This window comes from Gasterosteus aculeatus, chromosome 2 (genome assembly GCF_964276395.1).
Source record: "Gasterosteus aculeatus chromosome 2, fGasAcu3.hap1.1, whole genome shotgun sequence".
Classification (NCBI taxonomy): Eukaryota; Metazoa; Chordata; class Actinopteri; order Perciformes; family Gasterosteidae; genus Gasterosteus; species Gasterosteus aculeatus.
In genome coordinates, this window is record NC_135689.1 from 18,301,693 (window position 1) to 18,324,031 (window position 22,339).

At 48.7% G+C, this 22,339-nt stretch overlaps 1 protein-coding gene and 2 long non-coding RNA genes across 4 annotated transcripts; 1 reads left to right on the forward strand and 2 right to left on the reverse strand.

Annotated features, from left to right (window-relative positions):
• Nucleotides 1-2,300: 2,300 nt before the first annotated feature.
• On the reverse strand, nucleotides 2,301-22,199 carry bcl2l1 (BCL2 like 1). 2 transcript variants are annotated; one of them, XM_078086133.1, is made up of 4 exons: nucleotides 21,593-22,179; nucleotides 20,499-20,599; nucleotides 17,829-18,562; nucleotides 2,301-3,940 (listed from the first exon to the last, which is right to left on the reverse strand). In XM_078086133.1, exons 3-4 carry the CDS (start codon nucleotides 18,384-18,386, stop codon nucleotides 3,797-3,799), a joined length of 702 nt encoding a protein of 233 aa, XP_077942259.1. In that variant the 5' UTR covers nucleotides 18,387-18,562; nucleotides 20,499-20,599; nucleotides 21,593-22,179; the 3' UTR covers nucleotides 2,301-3,796. The 2 variants fall into 2 exon arrangements, with proteins under 2 accessions (XP_077942259.1, XP_040048120.1); XM_040192186.2 differs by lacking the exon at nucleotides 20,499-20,599 and having other exon boundaries at nucleotides 21,593-22,199.
• Nucleotides 10,788-11,265, reverse strand: LOC144385743 (uncharacterized). The gene is made up of 2 exons (XR_013451905.1): nucleotides 11,132-11,265; nucleotides 10,788-11,006 (listed from the first exon to the last, which is right to left on the reverse strand). It is a non-coding gene; the product is annotated as an uncharacterized LOC144385743 (long non-coding RNA).
• LOC144385732 (uncharacterized) lies at nucleotides 18,453-18,914 on the forward strand. Its single transcript, XR_013451903.1, has 2 exons — nucleotides 18,453-18,585; nucleotides 18,710-18,914. It is a non-coding gene; the product is annotated as an uncharacterized LOC144385732 (long non-coding RNA).
• Nucleotides 22,200-22,339: the final 140 nt, after the last annotated feature.

Sequence of the window (22,339 nt, forward strand, 5' to 3'; positions counted from 1 at the left end):
TAAATGTAGCCAAAATGTTTTTGTATTCACCGATCACTACCTGACCACATGAAAGCCAATATTATTGGTCATATTTCCTCCACACATGTTGGGAGGGTTAACCAGTGCAGAACTGTCTCGCATACATTTTATTTCCCCTCAAAAGTCTCCAGGCATCCTGTTTGCTCACATGTTTATTCTAGATGCAGATATAAGAACCACAAGCTTCTTTAACCCGATTGGTCCCTGTAGCAGCACCTCTGGGCCCCTGGTGGAGAAACGCTGCCACAGACAGTGAAAGGTACTCCGACTGTTTGTGGTCTGAATCGTAGAACAGAAAATTCACTTAAGGACTGTCTTAGTTTTCCCAATTATTTGCAAGACTTTGACATCACACATTTTAGTTTTGATAATGATTTTGGCAAATGGGCGTAGATCTTTTAGAGTTTAGAGGAATATGTTAAAGCAACTTGCATGATAGAAGCTCTGGTTTAATTTTTCAATTCTACATTTTTGTGTCACTTGTTATATATCAGTAATGATCTGACTACCCCCAAAGTCACTTGCAACTATTCAAGGGGTTTAAAACACAACCTGAAGGCTGATTGAAATCTTAACTAGTTTGATTTTAATGACACTTTCTGTGACAGGAGGTTGACCTTTGTGGATTAGTGATAGAATGTAACCAGAGGCATTTACTAAACTAAACTTAAGTGCTAAACTACTGTTTACTTATTCTTGCCTCTAAATGTGTCAGCTGGTGGCATTTATATGAATAAAAATGTATATATTTGGTTCCCCTGGTACTTTAACTCATGTATATATTGCTGCTAATACTTATGAACATAAAGTACTTCCCTCCTGGTTTCTTTTTTGAAGATTTGTCCCTCGTGAATGTTTCAGGTCATCTAATACAACCAGAGTAAATGTTCTTAAATGATTAGATCAAGGGAAAAAATAAATCCAAACCTACTTGGCCTTATGTGAAACAGTAATTGGTCGTGAAACCCAGGAAGAGGGCAAACCATTGCTTACGTCACTAAGTAAACAAGACCATCAGCTGGAATGTGATCTATTTCTACTTATTCTCAAAGCTCGTCCTCGGTGACCGTTTCCACACAGTTGAGTTTCCGTTGGAAAGTTTCTCCCGGCATGCACGCATTAAGGAAAGGACACGGCGGACTCGGTGCAGAACCAACACTGGCTTTATTAGGTTCAATGTATTCTAGCATTGTACAACGACGTGGAGTCAATCTCTGTCTGTGTAACTCTTTATGGCATAAACATACATGGACCAGAATCCTCTGTACAATAATCCTCACACTTTGCAATGTTCTCGTGTGATGGCAGCCCAATCAATAAAAGAAAACGCACACACAATGAATGACCAAACACATCAATGCAGGTTTAACAATTTAAGTCCATTGAAAGGAGGCACAATTGTGCTTTTTTTACATCATGTATAAATTATGTTTAAAAGCCATCGATTCAGCATGTATTAAATGTTACTAAGAAAATGCACTATTCTAATTGGTTTAAATATATATCTTCTATTCTAATTGGTTTAAATATACATATAGGGTTGTGCCAATGCTGTCACACTTCATTTGTGTGTCACTTTCAACAACCTTTTGACACGCACAGCTTCTTGTCGGGGTCTTTTCCGAACACTACAAAAATATATTTATATACTGAAGTGGAATGTGAGAGAACCGAGGCTCGCTGGACATAACTGGAGTTTGTCATTGAAGGGTTGTTTTATGTCATTTTATTTGTGGGTGAAATATTTGATAAGGATGTAAATGATTGCGTGAAGACAGCAGCCCCCCCCGACAACAAACTAGTCGAGCTGCCAGTTGTTAGTCGGGCGACAAACACACCTCCTTTGACTGTCAGCTTGAAATTGAAAACAAAACCAAGAGCCCCCCCCACATCCCTCCCTTCCTCCCCCCGACTCCACGTGCACGGTAACAAGCGAGCAGCAGGTGAGCCAGCTGTGACTGACAGCCGAGGGATCGCAGAGGGCGGAAGAGGAGGAGCCGGATGGAGCGGTGAGGAGGAGGGGAGACGGATGGAGATCTGACAGGAATCACGACGTCTCGTGGTGGGGGGGAGGGATGGGGGGGCGGTCTAACGTCTGTGCCGCTTTTCTAAAATGAAACTCTCCCGGACCTCCGGAGCGGAACCGCGTCGTCTCCTCAAAGCCTCCAGCTGTCATTGCTACGCGCAGCATCGGACTAATGGGGCTTACATCTAAAAAGGGAAGATTATTGAATTATAGCACAAGAGAAAGTCACCACGGAAATGAGTCCAACACTTCATTATTTTAAACCCACAGATCTTTAATTTGCAATTTTATAACATGACATTAGAGAAAAGCAGCAAATCCTCACATTAAGGATCCAGTGTATCTTTTGCCATTTCTGTTTGATAATTATTGACCAATTATCCAAACTGTTGTTAACAACGACTGCAATGTAGTTGTAAACCGTTATCAAGATATTTCAAGTTTCAATTACAACCTGGCATCGATAAGCGGATAATGAATGAACAAACAATATTCCTTTGTTCCCCAGAGAGCACCGACAAGCTGCTTTTTAAAATGTAAAATGTCCCACAGAGTATGGATTTTTATAGCTATCAGACTATTTAATTATCTAATCGAATGAAACGTCAAATATCCTAGTCGGTTAGGCTGTAATTGTTACATCTTTAAATCAACATAAAATGTGGGGATTTCTGTATGCTATTTATTCATTACACAGCCCTGTAAAGCTGTTGGTGGATATAAACGATTAATAAGCGACTAATATCACACTTTTGTTTGTTCACGTGTGTATATCAGACATTCAACTGCTTATACATCAGCTATATTTCAGTTAGTAATTAACCGTAGTGTTTTAGAAATCAATTATCAAATGTCTGAACGTTCTGAATACTCAAATTAAAAATGTCACACCCAAACACTGCGTCTGCTTCAACATGTGCTGCTACACTTTCTGCTGCGGAACTCGCAACACGCCCGCACAACGGGGGTCGGGCCGTCGGCAGGCTGACCGGGCGCAGAATGGGATCAACGGGGTGCGGGGACGGGTGGGACGGAGGGGACAGGGGAGACGGGACGGGAGACTTCTAATGCTTCATGCATCCGAAACCAAAAACTCACCAACAAACACGGACGAGCAGGAGGAGTCACGTGTTTCAATCAATTGTGTGTTCAGACCCCTCATTGCTGCGCGCACAAAACCAATAAGCATGAAGGACGGGGGTCAAGGGTGAGGGGGGGGGGGGTGCATGGCGTGTACGCGGTGGTGGGACAGCACCCTCCGTATGGCACACACGAGCAGCAAAAACAAGCTTAAGATCGCACAGGTGGAGCCGCCCGGGCCCCCGACAACACACACACACACACACAAACACATCAGAGGGGTCGGTTCAAGCCACAAACGTGGGGAGCAAAAAAAAAAAACGAAGAAGGGTACATTTGTTAAAACTAAAAACATAAAGAGAGGAATAAAGGAACAGAAGTCTCTGGACAACCTCGGTCATCGAGGAGGAATAAGGTGGACTCACGAATACTAGTAGCTCTTCCTCCTCTCGGGGAGGATTCTGAGTCCACTGTGGAGTGTGAGGGACACGGGAGGGACGGGGGGGGGGACAAACAACAAAAAGTAAACATCATCAGCAGTTCTGACGAGACCTTCATTTGAGCCTCCGTGGTTAAGCGTGGGTGTGAGGGTGATGGCAAGGGAAGGCGGGTGGAGAGGGGTCTAGCGATGGAGGGGGGGCCCGTCAGGCATCTCCCCCCCCAAACCCCTCACAGGCGTTTCTGGACGATGAGCGAGCCCACCACGACGCCGGTCACAAGCGTCATCCCCGCCAGCAGCCACTTCTTGAAGCTCTCCTGAGACCTCCGGCTCTCTGCTGCCGCGTCCTGCCCAAAGACCTCTGCAAAGCGCTCCTGGTGGACCAAAAGAAAATGGGGGGGAGGGGGGGGGGGGGCGCAGTGTTAACATCCGAGTATCATAATGTGAAGACACACTCATAGAACAAACGCATCTCTCCTCCAAACTCCAAAAGGTAGATTCCCCGCCGTGAAGGAGGCACGCGCTCACAGGGGGGCGGGGCCTCTACAAGTGAGGCGAGGGGAAAGGGTTATCAACCCTCGCCACCGGTGACAAGGACACGCCGTCATTTACACGCTCCTGCCCCCCCCCCCCCGAGTTGCTGCGTACATTCCCTCCCACCGGGGCCCACTTAGCTGCCCACTGAAACCATTTCCTGGAAATGAGCTGCACGTGCAGTTCGCCTGCCGGCCACGGGGGGGAGCCAGAGAGTCACTGCTCCTCAACCATCAGTGAACATCGCAGCGCCCCTTCTGAAGCACAAAAACAGTAACTGGGATGAGTCACAGTTGGGACACATGGTTGAGGGGGCGGAGGGGGGTTACTGGAAGAAAGACAGACGGAAACTGTGAAATGACGGCCAAATCAGTGAATCAGAGAAGAATGCAGAAGGGGTGGAGGAGTCCGATTTGACCCCCCCCCCTCTCGCGGACAGGAAAGAAAACATGAGTTCCAGACTGGAGCGAGGGTCAGGTACCGGGCACAGCCTCCACCCCAATCCAGCGGAATATGATAATAATATGTACATACGTAATATGAGGAAACAGAGGCAGCAGCCACGGCGAAAGAAAAGAACAAATTCCACTCTGTGGTTACAGATACTCAAATGTGAGGAGCTGCTTCCTTAAACGGACTGATCTTCTGAACAAAACCAGGACTTATAGAAATCACACGATCAACTTTACTCCACTTTACTGGCCCGTCTTTTTGGCTCTCTGGGAACGAAAACAGTGGGTTCCCTCCGATCAGGGTGAGAGTTCACAGCCTGAGAGGAGAGGGAGGGGGGGGGGGTCTATCGCACACAGAGAGGCATGCGGAGGAGGAAGGAGGAAGTCATTCCACAGTCACTTGGATCTCCGTTTGATAACACACACAGGAGTCAAGTTTCTTCTTGATGTGATGACATCATCAGCACCCACACTGGACCATAACAGAACAATAAAACCTCCTGGAAACTGACCAACAATGGGACATTACCATGGAACACACATGCTGCGTAGTCATGTCGAGCGGGTTTTCCATTTGTGTTGAGGGCAGGGGGGGGGGGGGGGGTTGCAGTAGCGGGGGCTTCAGTGGAAAGGAATCTTTGGCTAGCGCGGTATTCTTTCTAAGAATGTGCATGGTGCAAATGTGCTGCTTGGCGATAAGGGGGCGGGGCAGTGGTGAACACTTACACGACTCGCTGCGGCCGGAACCAGGAAGTGGTTTTCAGCTCAAAGTGTGAACCTGTTATTTTCTGCAATAACCCCACATGCCCTCGGCTTTTTGTTGATGCCAACTTCTGGGATCAGGCTCCGAAGAAACGTCATCTGTGCGCCGTTCTTATTTGGTCCCTGGTCTTTGGATCTAAAAGGGGCACTTTGTGGTCCCTAAGCAGCTCTCTACATGTGTTCATCCCCCGGTCAATGAGTAGAATCTGAGGAATGCGTCAATATGTAACCGGGTTCATCTGCAGGCGCTCGTGTGGATGTTTTTCAGTGAAGGCCGCTCAGGCAACTCAAGCGAGGACTTCACCTTCGGCGCGGCTCGTTCCTCTGAGCCGGCGTCACGGGAAGGCCTTGTAATAACCGAGCAATCTGTCCCTGCTCGAGTCTCTGACAAACATTTGTCTTCAGCCTCTTCCTTCGTACAGCATCAAAGAAATGATAAACGGGCCTTCCTGATAGCCCGAAAACCCCAATGAACTGTAGAACACTCTAATGACGCATACGGCAACCCTGGGTGTGTCTCAATTCATTGGGCTGCATCCTTTAAGACTTAAGTCACTTCGGCTGCGTCCCTGCGTCGGCTCCTCGGAGGACACATCTGATCCATCCTTAGCGGGCTATCGTATCCCATCATGCAGTGCGAGCCAATGAGAATTCAGACGACAGCGGGCAGAATTGCCAAATAAGCAACTTTGTTGCTAGATTCAGGAACGTTTCAGACTATCCTGGCAACAGCACCTAGCAACCCATTAAAAAAAATAGATTTGGCAGTTTTAGCAACTTTTGTAAAGTGAATCAAATGCTAAAATGCACACATTTGCCCTCTAAATGACACTAAAACAACGTGTGCCTGGCTGCAGAAGTGCGTTGTGAGTGACTTCAACAGCAGGTGCTCAGCTCGTGCACAGGCAGCAGTCTGGAAAGAGATGCTTAGTGCACACACACACACACACACACACACACACCAGTATTTTAGTGAAGTTGCTTGTTCAATAAAATGGCATATATACTTAATGTTAGTATTCTCACTCGACACCGGTATAAAATCATCAAAACAGGATATTTAGTGTTTGCAAACAGGAGACAAAGCTGACACACGTCATGCGCCAAGCCTACTCAAAAGGTTTTCTTTACCAGCACCAACAGACACACCGGGATAAACAGGGAGGTCCTGCGCACGCACAATGATCTCATTGCACAAGGACCGTTATGTTCTTCATCCTGAGACACACATCTGACCATCATGAGACGCCGAGTAGTCATCTTATTCCAGCTGACATGTCATAACAACAACAAAAAAGTTTTCCCCTACCATTATAACAGCCCCCCCCTCCCCAAAAAAGTGTACCATTTTCCCAACTACTACTACACTACCCCCCCCACCAGAAGTTGTAAACCTTGGGGAAACATTGCGACTTATTGTACAAACGATACACCCGTAGTCTTGTGCTGTTTTTTGATCATGACATAACTGCATGTTAACCAACTACCATCATAATTATTCAGTGCAGGTTTACTAGTTAATGAGAAAAAAGACGTAATTGTTCGATAACAGTTCTGCCCGTAGTAGATGTAGACAAGTTAGGAACCTGAAACATCATCACCTGCCAAGTCGGTAGCATTGCAGACGTTGAGAATAAACAGACAAAGAATCTGAACCTGCTTTGCTCCTTTTGTTTCGTTTATGGCGCCAGGAGGCTGCAGGAGAACGATGTGTGTGCTCACATTGTGCCACTGTAATATCTTACGGTTACAGTATCCTACAACATGAATGAGTTAATAAATGTGTCTGCTGTTGTGTTTTTCTTTGACTGTCTTAATTGATTTCCTCTGCCTTAAGACTGCAATAGTACCTTCAGCTGAAAGTACCCAACTAATTAACTTTGAATTGACAATAACCTGAACAAGTTCTTCTCTCCGCCTGAAAGATATCATGTTACAGAGGGGAAGAGTATCTTCCTAAATAAAATGTAATAACATCAACTTCTCTGTTAGTTTTCCGGGTTTTTCTGTCAGGTTGCTAGGCAACGGGAGCATTGGAGGTAAAGCTGATGACGCAAGCAGGAAGTCGTTGGGAGGACCAAGCCCAGGTCTCCGCCAAGGCCGGGCCCCGAAAGGACATCATGTTCGATGAACACAAAGAGGGAATCTTATTTTGAGTCCATCTACGACACACCTTCCTGCTGCAATAAATACTCACAGAGCACAATTGAAGAGTGTTTGTGGCTCCTCAAAGTCTTTAGTAGGAACAGCCTTTATATATAAATATAACACAGACAGCAACAAGGACACGGGAGTCTAAGTGGGCAGCGACAGACCACAGAGTGGGTGCTGGGAGGCCGGGTTGAAATATGCACGGCAGCATATTTCCTCTGAAGCACCATGATGATGACTCAACCTTTTATGAAAGTTAAAAGGTGGAATCCACCACCAGGGATGGATAAAAAAAAAAAAAAACTGCCCTACGGTAAATAATGACCTAATGTGATTAAACGGTACATCATGGAACATGAGCTAATGTTCCTCAGTCTCACCGCTGCCCATCCCTTAGCGGGAGGTCTGACATGCTGGAGGAACGTGTCTGGAGGACCGACCAGAGCGCCGCGTGCAGGTCACACACACACACACACCTGTAAAGCAAACATGTCAACACATGTCCAGGAAACATAGAATCAAACCACGTGCACGTAGAGAGATGCAAAGGAAAGCTCCCGCTGTAGAAAGTGCACTTGTTTGGTCCTAATGGGTGTGAAAGGTTAAAGCAAACAGACACAGATTGTGTGCTGTTCAGTGCTCTTTGGACTGATGTCATATATTCTAATAATTTAATAACAGTTGATGTAGCAGCTTTAATTCGCAATAATTGATTGTATTGTTAAGGCTGTTGGGGGACTACGTTCGGCTCATTTGGTGCCGTATTCAGGGCCCCCTGATTTACCCTTCACCAGCTCACAGTGCACATGCCGAGGAGGCGCCGTGCCTTTGATACGCTCAATCTCCCCCACGTCCCACCCGGCAGGTAAACCCTGTCTCAATCTTCTCGCTTTCACACGGTCACACCTTTATTTCTGTATCCGCGCTCCGCTCCCGGAGGACATCAGGTGCTAGGTAGCGGCCCGCAGAGCGCTTCAGGTCTTTTCTTTTTGCCTTCAGGTCTTTTAACTTGCTCTTTCTTCGTTAGCCACAGAGGAAAAAAAAAAAGAACGAAAATAAGGATGAGGGAAGGTTTAACGGATGGATATAAAAGAGAGAGAAAGGGAAAGAGATAGTGAGGAAAGGGGGGCACAGGGAAGAGATCCTGCAGTCGGTTGCCACGGCTACTGAAAAGCTGCTGATTAGTGTGCGCGATGGTGGCGTGTCTGTGCGTGTGTAGGTGTCCGTGGCTGATATATGACCCGGTGCTCCGTGTGGAGAAGGCAGCATTTTAACGATCATTAGCTGCAGCTTCCTATTCATCAGCTCCTGTCGGTTGCTCCGATGTTGCACCATAACAAGCAGCGGATCTCCTGACCACCACAAAAATAAGGTTGGAGATGAATTGATACTCGTACATTGCACGCTTTTCAGCAACCGCATGTGTGTTCAAAGCGTCAGGCTGAGCTCTGAAAGAGTTGCAACATGTTTGATCAGATACCGATAAATCTATTCATCAACCCGACCTCAAACAACTAGTCAGTTGACATAATAAGTCATAATGGTGTTTGTGACAAAAGTGCGCGTAGGCCGCAAAAGGAAGCTGAAGCACCCATTCACATGCAGAGAAGATTCCGGAAACGTCTCTAACAGAAAGTGGACAAAAAGGTGCTTTCCCTTGGACTCACGCATGTGTGTGTGTGTGTGCGTGTGCACTCATTTTGAGAGGCTAAGACTCAATCTAGATCAACCAGTCCCTCCCAGAACGTTCCCTTTACAAACTATCTGAGTGGGTGTTCTCTGTAGTTGTGTGAATGTGTGGAATGTGATCCGAACAGTCACTGAGTAAACAGCCAGCGAATGTGAGACACGGTGCCTTTTTGTCCCTTTTAAACTTAATTTTAAACCCCAGGTTACACGCTACACATCTGGCACATAGGGAGAAAGATTCAGAGCAGGATCACAGTTTGAGAGTAGAAGCCAGTGACCCACGGCATGGAGGTCACGTGGAGAAAGGAACCGGGTTAGAAGGGAAAATAAAGAATTAGGCAATATGTTAGTTAGGAGATCTAATAAAAGGAGCTCTCTGGAACACCGTCAGCTGTCGTTGAGCAACAGAGTTGCAACACTCGTGAATGTGTACACACAAACACGCACGGCCGCTCTGTGTTTACCGAGTAAAGTCACCTTGTGACCGATGGCGCGCGCGGCTTGCGGCCAATTGGCGGGGGTCACAAGGTGTCACAAGGTGCAATCTGTTTGCTCAAATAAGATGACTTCATAATAAACGAGAATGTGCGCAAAGTTCCCCCGTAGGGCGAGTGAAGGAGCCGAGCCCCGCCGTGACCTCCACCCCACAGCCACAAGAACGGCGCGCGAGGGGGATCACGGCGCCTCTGCGAGATGAAGGGAAGCCGCCCGAGGACACGCCCGCACAAGTTAATCCCAGGTTCTTCAACCTGCCAATTTGAAGGTATGTTACATCAGCAGACCGTGAGCTGGAAGGTGGGTAAGCTGACCTAGATAAACACACGTGGCTCAGAATGTAAAAAAAGGTCCTTTCCGTGAGTCATACTAAGAAGCCAGCGAGCTGGAGGACATTGGACCCGGCGGAGCTCGACACGTATGTCGGTACAGCGATGCACGATAACACAAGCAGATCAAATACACCGCCCCCCCCCATCGGCAGATTGCTCCGTCCGCTCAGCGGTGGTCAGAGTATTACCGACCTTATTGGCTAAGAGTCTTTTCTCGTGCCGTTTATTTGTTGGAACCTGCGAATAATAAATAAGGAATAGTACGTACTGTTCGTACCGGTGTTACGCCATAACAACTGATGTTTTTATGACGAATTTCTGGCGAATTCATTTTTCCACGTCATCACGCAGCGCCCAGAGCTACTTATCTATAGTGTGTCTAAAGTAATGGTTATAACAATGAATAACCCACTACTAACAGGGTAAAACACCAAGACAGCAGCTCGTGACACATAGACAATTTGTAACACTAATAATTACCCCGCCAAACTCAACAATGTGAGTGGCTGTTCCTCCATCCTTATCAATGTCATCATCTACACGAGCTCCATCACTTCCTGCCCCTCCTGCAGGCCAGTTGACCCGTCGTCACCCAGTTACACAATCGCAGAGGCGTTTTTCAGCAACAAGGCAGGTTTAGGCAGCTGCCAAAGATCACGGGTCAGCGGGAAAGGTGGGGTTTGAGGTAGGCGGAGGGAAACCCCACCCGGAAACTTTGATGAGCAAGTAGGGCAACTCGTGGTTTAGCATTTCTACTTCAGCAAGTGACAAAAGCAGACGCAGGGTAAAGCTTGGGGCAAAATGCGAAGAGAAAAGGGAGCGAAAGGCCAATAAACAAAAGAGGCAACAGCCCGAGAGAACGGTTGGGACATTATACTGTACATACACATCGGGCTGCTTGGAACGCTTCACATGGCACAAGTTCTTCTCCCTCTGTGGGTGTTTCCCAACGCACGCTTTAGTCTGTATAAACAGGGCTCTTTATGCACTGGCCGTGGTTCCCTTCCGCTTATTTTTTAAACGCACTGCTGGGAACAAGAAAGCATTTCAAACAAAAAGAAGAGAGGCAGCGCAGAACAATCATAAAAAAGGAACTTCGTAACAAGAGAAAGTGTTGTGTTTATTAACCGTTTCCTTTAATTAAACCGACCTTTCCTCATTCTTCTTCTGCACCGGGCTGTCGGGAAACGGAAGTCTGGCCAAAAAGCGCAACGGCTTTTTTTTTCATTCACACCCTCGACAACTTCCCATTCTTTGCCAGACCGCCGCCACCTCAAGCCTTGAATCGATGCTGGTGGAGACCGATTACACGATGAATCGAGGGGAAAAAAAGAGGAAATTGAATCATTAACCCCTCCCCTCGGCGGGCGACACTTGCTGGTGTTTGTGCTGGCGTCGATGCGGCCCGATGGCTCCTTTACGGCGCCGCTGTCCGCGCGTCGAGCCGCCGGTGACAACATGAATTAAAGAGCAGATTAATAAATCAGGACATGGAGGCTCAGACTACAATCTGTTCCTGCCCCACTCTGGGGGCCGTCTCTCCTCTTCACAAAACCCCATTCTGTCAGCAAACACACGCACAGCACTGAGGCCCAGCGGGAAGGCCGAGGACTCAGGGTGTGTGTGTGTGTGTGTGTGTGCGTGCGTGTCGGGCTGAGCGAGAGCACATGTTAAGGAGAGTGTAAACTCGGAGACGGGGAACGAGGGCGCTCTCCACCTCTTCCACGGCGTAACCGTGCACCCTGTAGGCCCTCCCCCTCGCCGTGACCCGCCGTCTGTCGTGACAGACACAGTCATGAGGAGGAGGAGGAGGAAACGCAGAGGGAGCGAGACGGAGTGAGAAAGAGAAATGAGACGGAAGTAGAGCAAGAGCTGGAGGGTGACGAAAATGACTAGAAACTGAGAAAAGGGGGAACCCAAGAGAGAAGCATGTGCACGGGGGAGCTGGTGGCAGACAGCGGTGAGGCTCACTCACACGTTTCCTTGAAACTTCACTTCTCTTCATCAAGTCTGACAACATGAAAGAAGCCGAATCTCTTCAGCGCAGATGAGCATCTATTGGGCCCTTTTTTGTTCCCGGTTTCTATTATCTCTGCTCTCTTATTGCAAAGACACTGAGAATATCTCTTGACTTTATTGCTTTACCCCCCCTGGCCATTAAAAACTCCCCCGATATAACGATTAAGGCAACGGCGCCTTTTATCATCACGTAGTCCTACGAGGCCGGGCGCTGCATTACCATGAAACGCTCATCAACCCTCGCTATCCATTCCTCAGCTCCCGACACTGTAATACATGCCGCCAGACTCGCTAATCCCATGATATGCTTCATAATCTGATCACAGATACGAGCACAGAGGAACAAACCGGAGATGGGAGAGCAGGAAGAGGCGGGATGAAATGCAATCAGAGAGGAGGGGGATGCAGCCGGATGCTCGGGCTTCGAAGCGCCAAAAAAAAAAAAAAAAAAAAAAGCGTCGCAGGAGGGATGTGGGCTGGAGCAGAAAGATTAAAAAAAAGAAAGAGGGAGCAAGCAGACAGGAGAGGAAGATGGAAGGGGGGGGGGGATGTACTCGTGACCTGATTTCAACAGCCTGGGAGAAGTGGAGCAGCACGTATAAACCCAACGTGGCGTCAGCGGCTCGGCCCGCACATGTGGGGGTCCACTCTCACCCGGATCTTCGTCTCGCCGAGTCACTGGCCATATCTTCCTCGCCACCCAAACGGGGCACCGCTGCGGTAGTCACGAGCAGCTCCACGCGCGGCAGTGCGCTGTCACTCGCTCATCGGTTACACAGCCGGTGATCCCATGTACATCCACAGCGTCGCCTCGCTGCTGGGACCCCAGCGAGTGTTTCTAAATGAGGGACGGGAGACACAGGGGGGGGGGACCATCTATCGCTGCTTTAAAAGGAGGCAAATTGGACTCGTTAGAGACGTTGTTGACGTCTCACTGCTGAGTGTGTTGCTCGGGGATTACAGGTCTCGTCTATTGCAAATTAGAAATGCACAGTTGCGTTTGTGACCTGGACCTTACGTTTGGATTGATCCTGGAGGATGAATGGTGCAGCCCATTTTGTAACCGCCTCCTGTATCCCCACTGCAATGGTTGGTTTGGCCAAGTTCCTCTTACTAAATAACAGTCGCAAGTCCCTACACCTTCTTTCTCACACACAAAGAAAACATTCAACACGTCCCTGATGTTCTTGTGGTTGGAGGCGACTAAGTCACGCAATCTGTTCGCTGCCGTTGTCAGGCTGGGACTCTGACACACAACGGTGAGTCCAAACACGCGCGTACGCACAACAAATCATGATATACTAATCCCGCAGCTCTGGCGCGCACACACACACACACGCGCAGACACAAAAACAACGAGACACGTGTATGGCTGAGCCGCAGCACTCACACGGATCCGCGTGGAACCGCCCACCACACGGCGGTGTTTATTGACCTCGCTAGAACAAAAGTGGCCACCATTGATCCAATGCAATAAAGGTTTTCTGGGCCATTGTCTACATGTGCGTGTATGGATTCTATGCGGGTCTCGGGGGAGCAGGGGGGGGGGGGGAGGTGAGGACTTTCTCTACAAAGCGACAACGCACCTGGGGACACAACTAAACAGCTACCACGGCAAATTCCTGTGTGCGTGTGTGTTGCCACAGGTCCTTTGTTTGAGGTAGTCACATGACCAGTGTGAGCGGTCCCCTCCCCTCTGCTGCGCGCCTCCATACAATAGAATGTATGAGACAATAACAACAACAACCAGTCGATCACAATCAAGTGATCGGGCGCTCAGAAACTTTGTCCTTGAAAGGCAGAAAGAAGCAGAAAAAAACTCCACGCACACATCCACCCTAATCAGCCACATGAGAGCAGTGATAGTACAGGGGAGGGGGGGGGGGGACGCAGGATGAGTCCAAGGAAAGATGAAGGGACGGCAGCTGAACAGGTGGGGGTGGAGGCCTGGGGGGGAAGGGGGGGGGGGGGGGGATCGATAGCCCCGAAGATGTATCTGATGAACAAAACAACAACACTGGAACGAGGGACGTTGTTAATAATAATATACCAACATGTTTGGCTACTGTCGTCTCTGAAGGCGGATGGAGGAGAAAATTAGGGGGTATAGATAGAAAAAAATAAAGGACAAAAGATTGATTGGTGGCATGGGGAGGGGTGCACACATGGAGAAGAAAGGTGTGGGGGGGACGTGTGAGGAGGAGAGGCAGAGGGAGGCGCGATAGGTCCCACGGGTGAGATTTCCTGCTCCTCTCCGGTCGGGTAGCCTCACAGACGACTCCGTGGATCTACGTGCCTCTCCTATGTGCATGTTAATTACCAGGGGGTGGGGGCGGCAAGAAGTGTCTGTCAAGGAGAAAGGCACAAAGGAAGCTCAGGTGTTTCCCTCACAGCAGCTACACATGACAGATACACATGACATCTATCTTTGTGGTCTCAGCCCCAAAAACAATCATTATAGATGTGCGGTTTGGTTTATTTATTTATTGTTGGTCATGTTCTGTAAATGGATACTACCGGTTTCCAGTCAGCGTCAGTTAAAATGATGAGTAGATTGTGAATTTGTCGGGTCCTGCCTCCAGCCGCGGATACGTCGGCGTCTGGTGCTCCGGGGTTACCAGCAGCACGGCGGCGTTAAATTAAATATTAACTAGTGTGTTTCTCTCTCTTTTTGGACAACAACAGAGCTTTTAGGGCACGAGTCCTTCTGACTGGTTTGTTTGTCGTCAATGAAACAATAAAGTAGCTGCCCGACATCATCTAATAAATGCTAGAGCTGAACCCGGCACAGACACACGTACTGTATGCCGCCATAAGTGGCAATAGGAAGAGGGCATTTAACTTAACTTTTGCTTGACCTTACCAAGACCGTCGACAGCCCAAGCCGGATAATGGGCTTTTCTTTACGCCCTTGTTTCTCCCCTGAAACTTCCCCCACCTCCGGCCAACAGGCAGTCAAGATCCTCCAAATGAGTTTAGCCTTTATTAGTGTGTCATAAAAAGGAGAGATGTTTTTTTTTTAAAACATTGTTTCCCCTAGTAGCAGGTGGAGATATTATTCATCTCTAATTGGTAATAACCTCGTACCCCCACCCTGAGGCGGATCACTCTCCGCCGAGTAATCACTGCCACCGCTCGCTCCGCTGGAAACGGCATTATTAGGTCGGTGGCAGTGTCCCTGCCGCCTGCCAAGGTCTATTACTTGTAATATACGCCCTCGCTCCTGCCCCAACTATTGTTAAATAACTCAGAGAGACTGCGGAATGAGCTGCGGGAAGAGGGGGGGAGGGGGTGGGGGGGGACTTCTCCAGGCAAAGATCCAGACTAGACTGGAAGTCTATGACAGAGATGCCAGTATGACTGAAGGCTTCCATTTATGATGTGTATCGGATGAAGAATCAATGGAAGTTCAGTTTTGGCATCGCTATCACATTGAGGGGGGGGGGCTGGTATCGGCCTGTTGTGATGGTACACGGCCTTAGAGGTTCAGAGTTCAGAATTGGGTTCATTAAATAAGGAATTAATGCATTCAGTTTCTGTTAAAATATCAGAAGATTGAAAAGTGGTCATTGTACTTTCACAGAACCAATAGTGACTTGTTAATTATTCTTTTGACTCAGTAAATATATTTCCCACAGCGGAAAAAACAAAATTTTAAAAAAAATGGAATCTTTTAATGGAACCAAATACACAAAAACAAAATCTCACAACAGAGAATGTTGCACTTCATTGTGTTTGTCGATCTGCTCATCAAGTCATTGTCTGAGCTCTAGTGTCAGATTACGGAGCTCAAATGCAGTTCTTTGCCAACAACTGTGAGCGCTTCACCTCAGGATAAACAAATGTTTTTCATCGGCCATTTATGCACCACTTTCTATTGTCGGAGTATCACTTACAAACAAACAGATCTGTCATTTCCCCCCCCTGTATTTTCTTAGTCACAATCCTTCGTAGCAGGAAGCATTACGGTGTTCGGGAAGCAACAATAACAGAGGGAGAAAGTGACCTTGCTGCTACTCAAAGCAGACTGATATTTCATCAGTTCGCGCTCACAGCTATACACAGGTTCCCACATCTGCCGTGCTTCACTCCCGCGAGGTAGCGTGTGGGGAGGGAGGGGGAGAAGCAGGGAGTAAAAGGGCGGATTGAAAGGAAAACAAAAAGTCTCGGGTGGGCTTTGCTGAAGAGCGTAGGTTGACTTTGAACAGAGAGCAGGGACGTCCCTGGGCTCTCCCTCTCCTCACAGCAAGAAACACCAGAAGCAATACAAGTGAATTATACAAGGCTTCGTAGGGAAGTGGCATCATGTGCACAGGAGGATGTCAGGCGATCGCAGAGGAAGTGAAATCGTAGCGGGGAATACTCGGCACGCTGATCCATTCAGTATTTTAGACTGAGTCGTCCACTTCGCCAAGCCGAGGTTACACTGACATGGAGACACTAACTGGGGCGGTTATTCAGACTCGCTTGTGAGCAAACCCGTCCATGTGTGCGTTTAAGATGATTTTAACTACATGAGATCACAGATTGACGCACTTTGTTGACAACAGCGGCGGTGTTGTCAACAAAGTGGGATGAGAATCAAAAATAAATCCCCAGAGTGCTTATTATTCACCCTCTGGGGAACGTGAACGTCAGATCCAGCTTTAAGAAGCGACCCATTGATGTGCTGAACCAAATGGGTGGGGATTGACAGAAATAAAGGATAGCATGTTAACAACATGGGTACTAGAAGTGTCTTTATGAGACCAGACCTCCAAAAAAGGAAAACCACATATTGTTGGATGGCTTCGGCCTCTGCCATCCTGTTATCGGTTTCTAAAGCCACATCCCCTGTCCTCTGTGTCCTCTCCAGTCCAGCGCTGAAATGCACAACCAGATTCTATAGGATCCAACTTTGATCGGCCGCTGTGCAGCGCTGCAGCAATTCGAAGCAGCCCCTCCCCTAACGCTCCTTTGCCTCGTGCCATCAAACGGCCGGCACAAAGGAAAAGAGGCGACCTTAACCGTACAGGGGGGGGTGTTAGCGAGGCACAACCAGGACGGCCCACTGTCCCCAGAAAAGCTTTCATCTGTATGCAGCTGCCTTGGAGAAGAACACAAGAGAGGAGAGCAGCACAAATGTACAGATAGTGGAGGCAACAAAGCACGCAGCCAATCAAGTGACCCGAGAGAAACAAAGGGCTATCTGTAAAAGCCCCTTACTTCATCCCACCCTGTGATGAGAGAACTTCGATCCCCAGGCAGGCCGGCTGCAAAACAGCCACAAAAGCCCTGACGCGGCCCTTAAGCTCGCACTTCGATCCGGCTCGTCGGGCTCCGCGCCGCTGATCAATTAGCGAGCAGCCGAACCAGCTGCTGACCACACCAACAGTCGCTTTTTAAGCACAGATGGGGATTTTCTTTATAATCACGAGGGTAAGGCCCGTTATCCCTTGGGCCTGTTATATCTAATCTGAAGTCTTTTTTCCCTTCGCTGGTCAAAGCCCCCCCCCCCCCCCCCCCCCCTCCTCCACTGTGCCCTGTCACAATCTCACAGAAGCCAAAAACAGCCAAATGTCGTCACGCCGGCTTATCAGGCCCATTTGTGCAAGATGAGTCTGAGCATGGAGGATGGAGTAAACATATGGATGGATGTTCTTTTCTCCGTGACGCGGGGGGGGGGGGGGACGTGAGCGGGGCAAGTAAAGACACGTTGGGACAAGCGCATCTGGCAACTCTCCAGTTAAAAAAAAATGACGACATAACGATCAAACACGGCATCGACTTGATCCACTTTGTTTTTGGGTTTTTTTTGGAATAGGGCCGAGTAAATATGTGCGACTCACCCAGCCTCCCTGGTTCTGGATCCAGGGCTGAATGTGGTTGTCCAGGTAGAGCGTCATCCACTCGACGATCCTGCCCACCAGCGGACTCATCTCCTTGTCCACGCACTCCACGCACAGCGCCCCGCCGAAGGCAAACAGCCCCACGATGCGGCCCCAGTTGACGCCGTCCCGGAACACCTCGTCCATCACGTCCTCGAAGCTCTGGTAGGCCGTGGCCGGCGTGATGTGCAGCTGGTTGTGCAGATCGCTGAAGGCCCGAGCGTATCGCAGCTCGAACTCGTTGGCCGAGTCCCGCAGGGCCTCCTTCACCGCATCCAGGCTCGCCGTCGACGGCGACCGTTGCTGGAGCAGCGGGGACGCCGGCGGGGTCCCGGGACTCGTGCCGTTGAAAGTCCCGTTGGAGTGCGTCGCTCCCCGCTGCCCACCAGCCGCCCCTGCCTCTACCCCCCCGCCAGTCCTGTTGGGAGGCTCGGACAGCCCTATGTGGTTGAGGGGTAAGTTCCTCTGGGAGAGTTTATAGTTTATGTAGAAAACCACCAGTTCTCTGTTTTGAGACATGTTTTGCGCTCCAACGATGCTTTCCCCGTCTCTCCGCTCCGTCTCTGCTGCTCTCTCGCGCTGTGCCGGGATTCTTTTTTCCCCCCTGTTCAGACCACCATGGTCAGCTGATATCGAGAGGACACTTGGGGTTTGAAAACCAAATCCTACTCAAGGCTGACGAATCAGCTCAAGCCCTGTGAAGAGACAACAATGAAAGGTTAAAGTCTGGATACCTCATAAGCACACTGTCCAGTGTGTGGAAATGCTGGAGACTTTCAAATTGACTTTGGACAGGTAGGTCAAAGTGCACCGCTCTAATTGGGCTTTTTCATGTGGAACAGATGGCACGGATATTAATGAGACAATCAGAGAGAGAGGTGAGGCGAGGTCAGAGGGTGACTTCGGCTTGAGGGGTCCACGCAGACAGTCGCCATCTCCCAGTCAGTGACCTCTGACCTTCGGACGGAGCATTCGGGGCCCCTTGTTTGTCTCAGCGCCAGGCTTTCTGGTCCCGACACGCAGCGCACACGTGCCCTTGAATCTCGATACATAAAACATTTGTTCCTGTTCTAAGCAGCACCTTACATTGTTGCTTAAGTTCTGGGTTTAACACTGGTTTATTTAGTTTAAAATCACAGGCTGCTATCATCTTACAGTGTACATGTAGACTGCTAGTGCGATTCCTCTGAACTAATGACCAAAACAAAAAGTACCCAAAGATAAACTACTTTGCTGACAGACCTTGTGAGCCTGATGCGGTGAACTCTCAATAAACTCAAAGTTGGCTGATTCTAGAAATAAAGAGGAATTGTGTGTGTGTGTGTTTTGGGTTGACGCATGAAGCTACAATGAAGCCTTGTGTTTAGCGTGTACAGAGATTAAACCTGATGGCTCTGGTGGGAAAGGTTCAAACGCAGGTTGAGCAGATGGGAAAAACAGTGTACTTTAAAAAATGGGGAATATATTTACCCCAACATTGATCACCTAAATGCAAAAATTGAAAATGCCATCGGTAACTTGCTTTGTTCTGATAAAATAGACAATACCGTTTTAATTGAATAATAGTTATTCGAGACCGAGATAGACATGTTGGAAATGAAAATACAATTCAAAATAATAATTGACCTACCAACTACTATTTGATGCAGCTTGTGTCCATCAACAAGGACTCACGTCTGCCGTTCTACACTGTGGAATAAATTCTGGTGGCGGATCCAGTGATGGAGCAGAAATGTTACATGTCTCAGTGATCTTAATAAAGGATTTTCTTAAATGTCACAGTGTCTATTATTTACTGTTGTAAAGTAGAGTAGCATCCCCGAAACAAAAGACAATATGACAGGACCAGAGTCTGACAAAGCCTCTCCCTCGTGTCCCACTGCAGGTGCATACCTGCGCTAAAAACACGTGGGGGGGGGGGGGAGATGACCTGCTGGTGATCCCCAAGGGAGGATTGGACATGGCCTTTCCCAGAACAACATAGACATCTACGTTGATGATGGACCCTGATCATAAGGGAAGGGGCGCGCGCAAACAGTGCTGGTGGCATTCCATGACGCATATGGCACAAAGGACGCGCGGGCCAAACGAGCAGAAAGCAGCGGATCCACACAACGAGCCGCGGACACAGACGCGGAGGAGGGTCTCGGCTCCTGGTTCTTCGTTTTAAGAAACAAACAAATAGGAAGTAAGTGCGCAGTCTGTCCCGCCAGATAAAAGGCAGCAGTGTTTACAATGGCCACATGGTCCCGAGCTACCGACACGTGGCTCGGGGGGTCCAACAGCCCAAGAGGGGGTGTAAACAGCTCAGCGACGTGTCGCACCTGCACGCAACGCTCGGGAGGTCAAACGCTCAAACATTAACTCCTGTTAGGGCCGCGTTTGTGTTTATGGCGGTGGAATCTGGACTCTCCACTTACGGAGGATCCGAGCGGGACATGTGAGCAGCGATGCGCCGCCTCTGTAGGGCTGCATGTCCCGTGTGTGTGTGTGTGCGTGTGTGAGCCCATCTGGGTCCAAATGTTAGTTAACCCCCACATTACACATGACATGCACATTCGCCGTTTCGATCGCTGACGTGAAGATTTTATAAAACATAATAAATAAATATGAAGAACATGTTCGTCTTACCAGCAGTACCGAATCAAATGGGGTTATCCTGCTCAGATCGTGCCCCCCCTCCTCCTCCTGGCTCCTTTTCTAAAATTGTTCCGAATCAGTCTGTGCGAAAGCTGTCAAAATCCGAGAATGTAACATAGTCACTTGGTGTGCGTGTTTGCACGTATCCTCGTACCTCTGGAGCGCCCCCCGTTCTCCGCACGCCCATTATTACGTAACACGACGCCTTCAGAGCTCACTGGGTGTTTGGAGTCGTCGTCATCCCCACCGAATGATCGGTTCCGCTGGCTTTTTAGACCCTGGGAATATAATTAGGATAGAACTCCATCTAGTGATATAACCCGACACCACGTGGGCTATAATGTTCCCTGTCGTGAGAGAACCATTACACAGAGGTCAATAACGACCACAACGACTTTCATGAGCACGAGTGGTGCGGGATGTGTGTCACTCTTTGTTCGGGAGGTTTTTATTTATTATTTACGTAAATACTAATGAAATTATATATTCTAGTCGTCTGCTCTCTGTAGTTCACCTACGTTGTCCCTTACTGCTTCATTCAACAAAAAGGATTTACAAGAATAGACTTCGGAAATTGAATATCCTAAACGGGAGAACTGGTTTAGTGAATGCCCCTGAAGGCGGCACCACGGTCCCCTGGAGGCAGCCATTCCCACTGGGGTGAGACGTTCGGCCACAACGCGAAAAAATGCCTCTTACGACACTCACTCTCTGTTCCGGTTCTAAAGAGACATCCTCACACCAGACATAATTACAACACACACACACACACATATAATGAAGCTCACACAGCTACTGAAGAACATGACTGTAGCTGCCACAGGGTGCACACATTCAATGACCGTAAATATGTACTGGCTAAAGCACACACTGCAGATTGCGAGTATAACATAGTTCGATTGGACGGTGGAAATCGAGCAGGAGACACTGATGGATTTGCATTCTTCCAAATTGTGTCGACCTCCTTCCTTTACGTAAGCCGGATTGGGAGAGGGGGGGGTGCACCCACTCCGCAGTCGCGGTCTCACAATTTCGCCAAACACAACGACCACAGTCATTAGAACTACGTTCGCAGCATCTCTTACTTGTAGGGTGGTCTCCATAAAATCATTTCGGGTGGCTCTCGATTCTGACCCCGGCAGGAGAAACCCAATCCGGCATCGTTAGCCCGTCTGGCTAAAGCGCCGACGGAGGTCTGCTAGCCAGCTACCGGCCGCCACGGATCCGCCCACAGTTACGCCGTCACGTCACCGCTCCTCCTTTCACTCCCGGTACCGTCAGGGAAACGGCAGCTTTATCCGGTGTGGATAACGCTACGAATATCTAAAGGAAGGAAATGTGCTCCTCCCTTCCGGGGAGAGGGCTTTTCACAAGTCTCCACACGAGAGCTGGCTGGTCCGGTAGCTAGCAGGCGCCGGCTAGCTAGCGTTAGCACTAACCGATAGTTTGCGTGGCTCCGGACCTCTGCTACGTGTGTTATGTCGATAGTTGAGTAAAACTCACACACTCCATCTTGTTTCGATATGTGGTTACTTCTCTAAGGATTCGTAGACTGGCGTTTTCCATTAAAAAGGGGCTACACGTAGCAGCTGCTGGGCAGTTTTGCGCTTTACTTGCTAAAACAAAGGATGTAAAAGGTCTCCATGGTAACCTTTGTTACCCCACAATGTCGCGCGCTTCAGGCCAACTGCCAGTTTGAAAACGGCGCCACCTTGTGGACTTCCAAGGAAATGCAACCAAGAACCAAACAAAGGCCGTGTATTCAGATACAAATAAAAAGATCCAAGAAATACAAATAATTGATGCCGTGTGAGTAAATGTAGTCACCCTTC

Excerpts from the sequence above, each read along its gene's own strand:
- bcl2l1 (XM_040192186.2), bottom strand. The coding sequence starts at position 18,386 with ATGTCTCAAAACAGAGAACTGGTGGTTTTCTACATAAACTATAAACTC. Across the intron at positions 3,941-17,828 it reads TCCAGAACCAGGGAGGCTGG|GAGCGCTTTGCAGAGGTCTT; the intron begins GTGAGTCGCACA and ends TTGGTCCACCAG.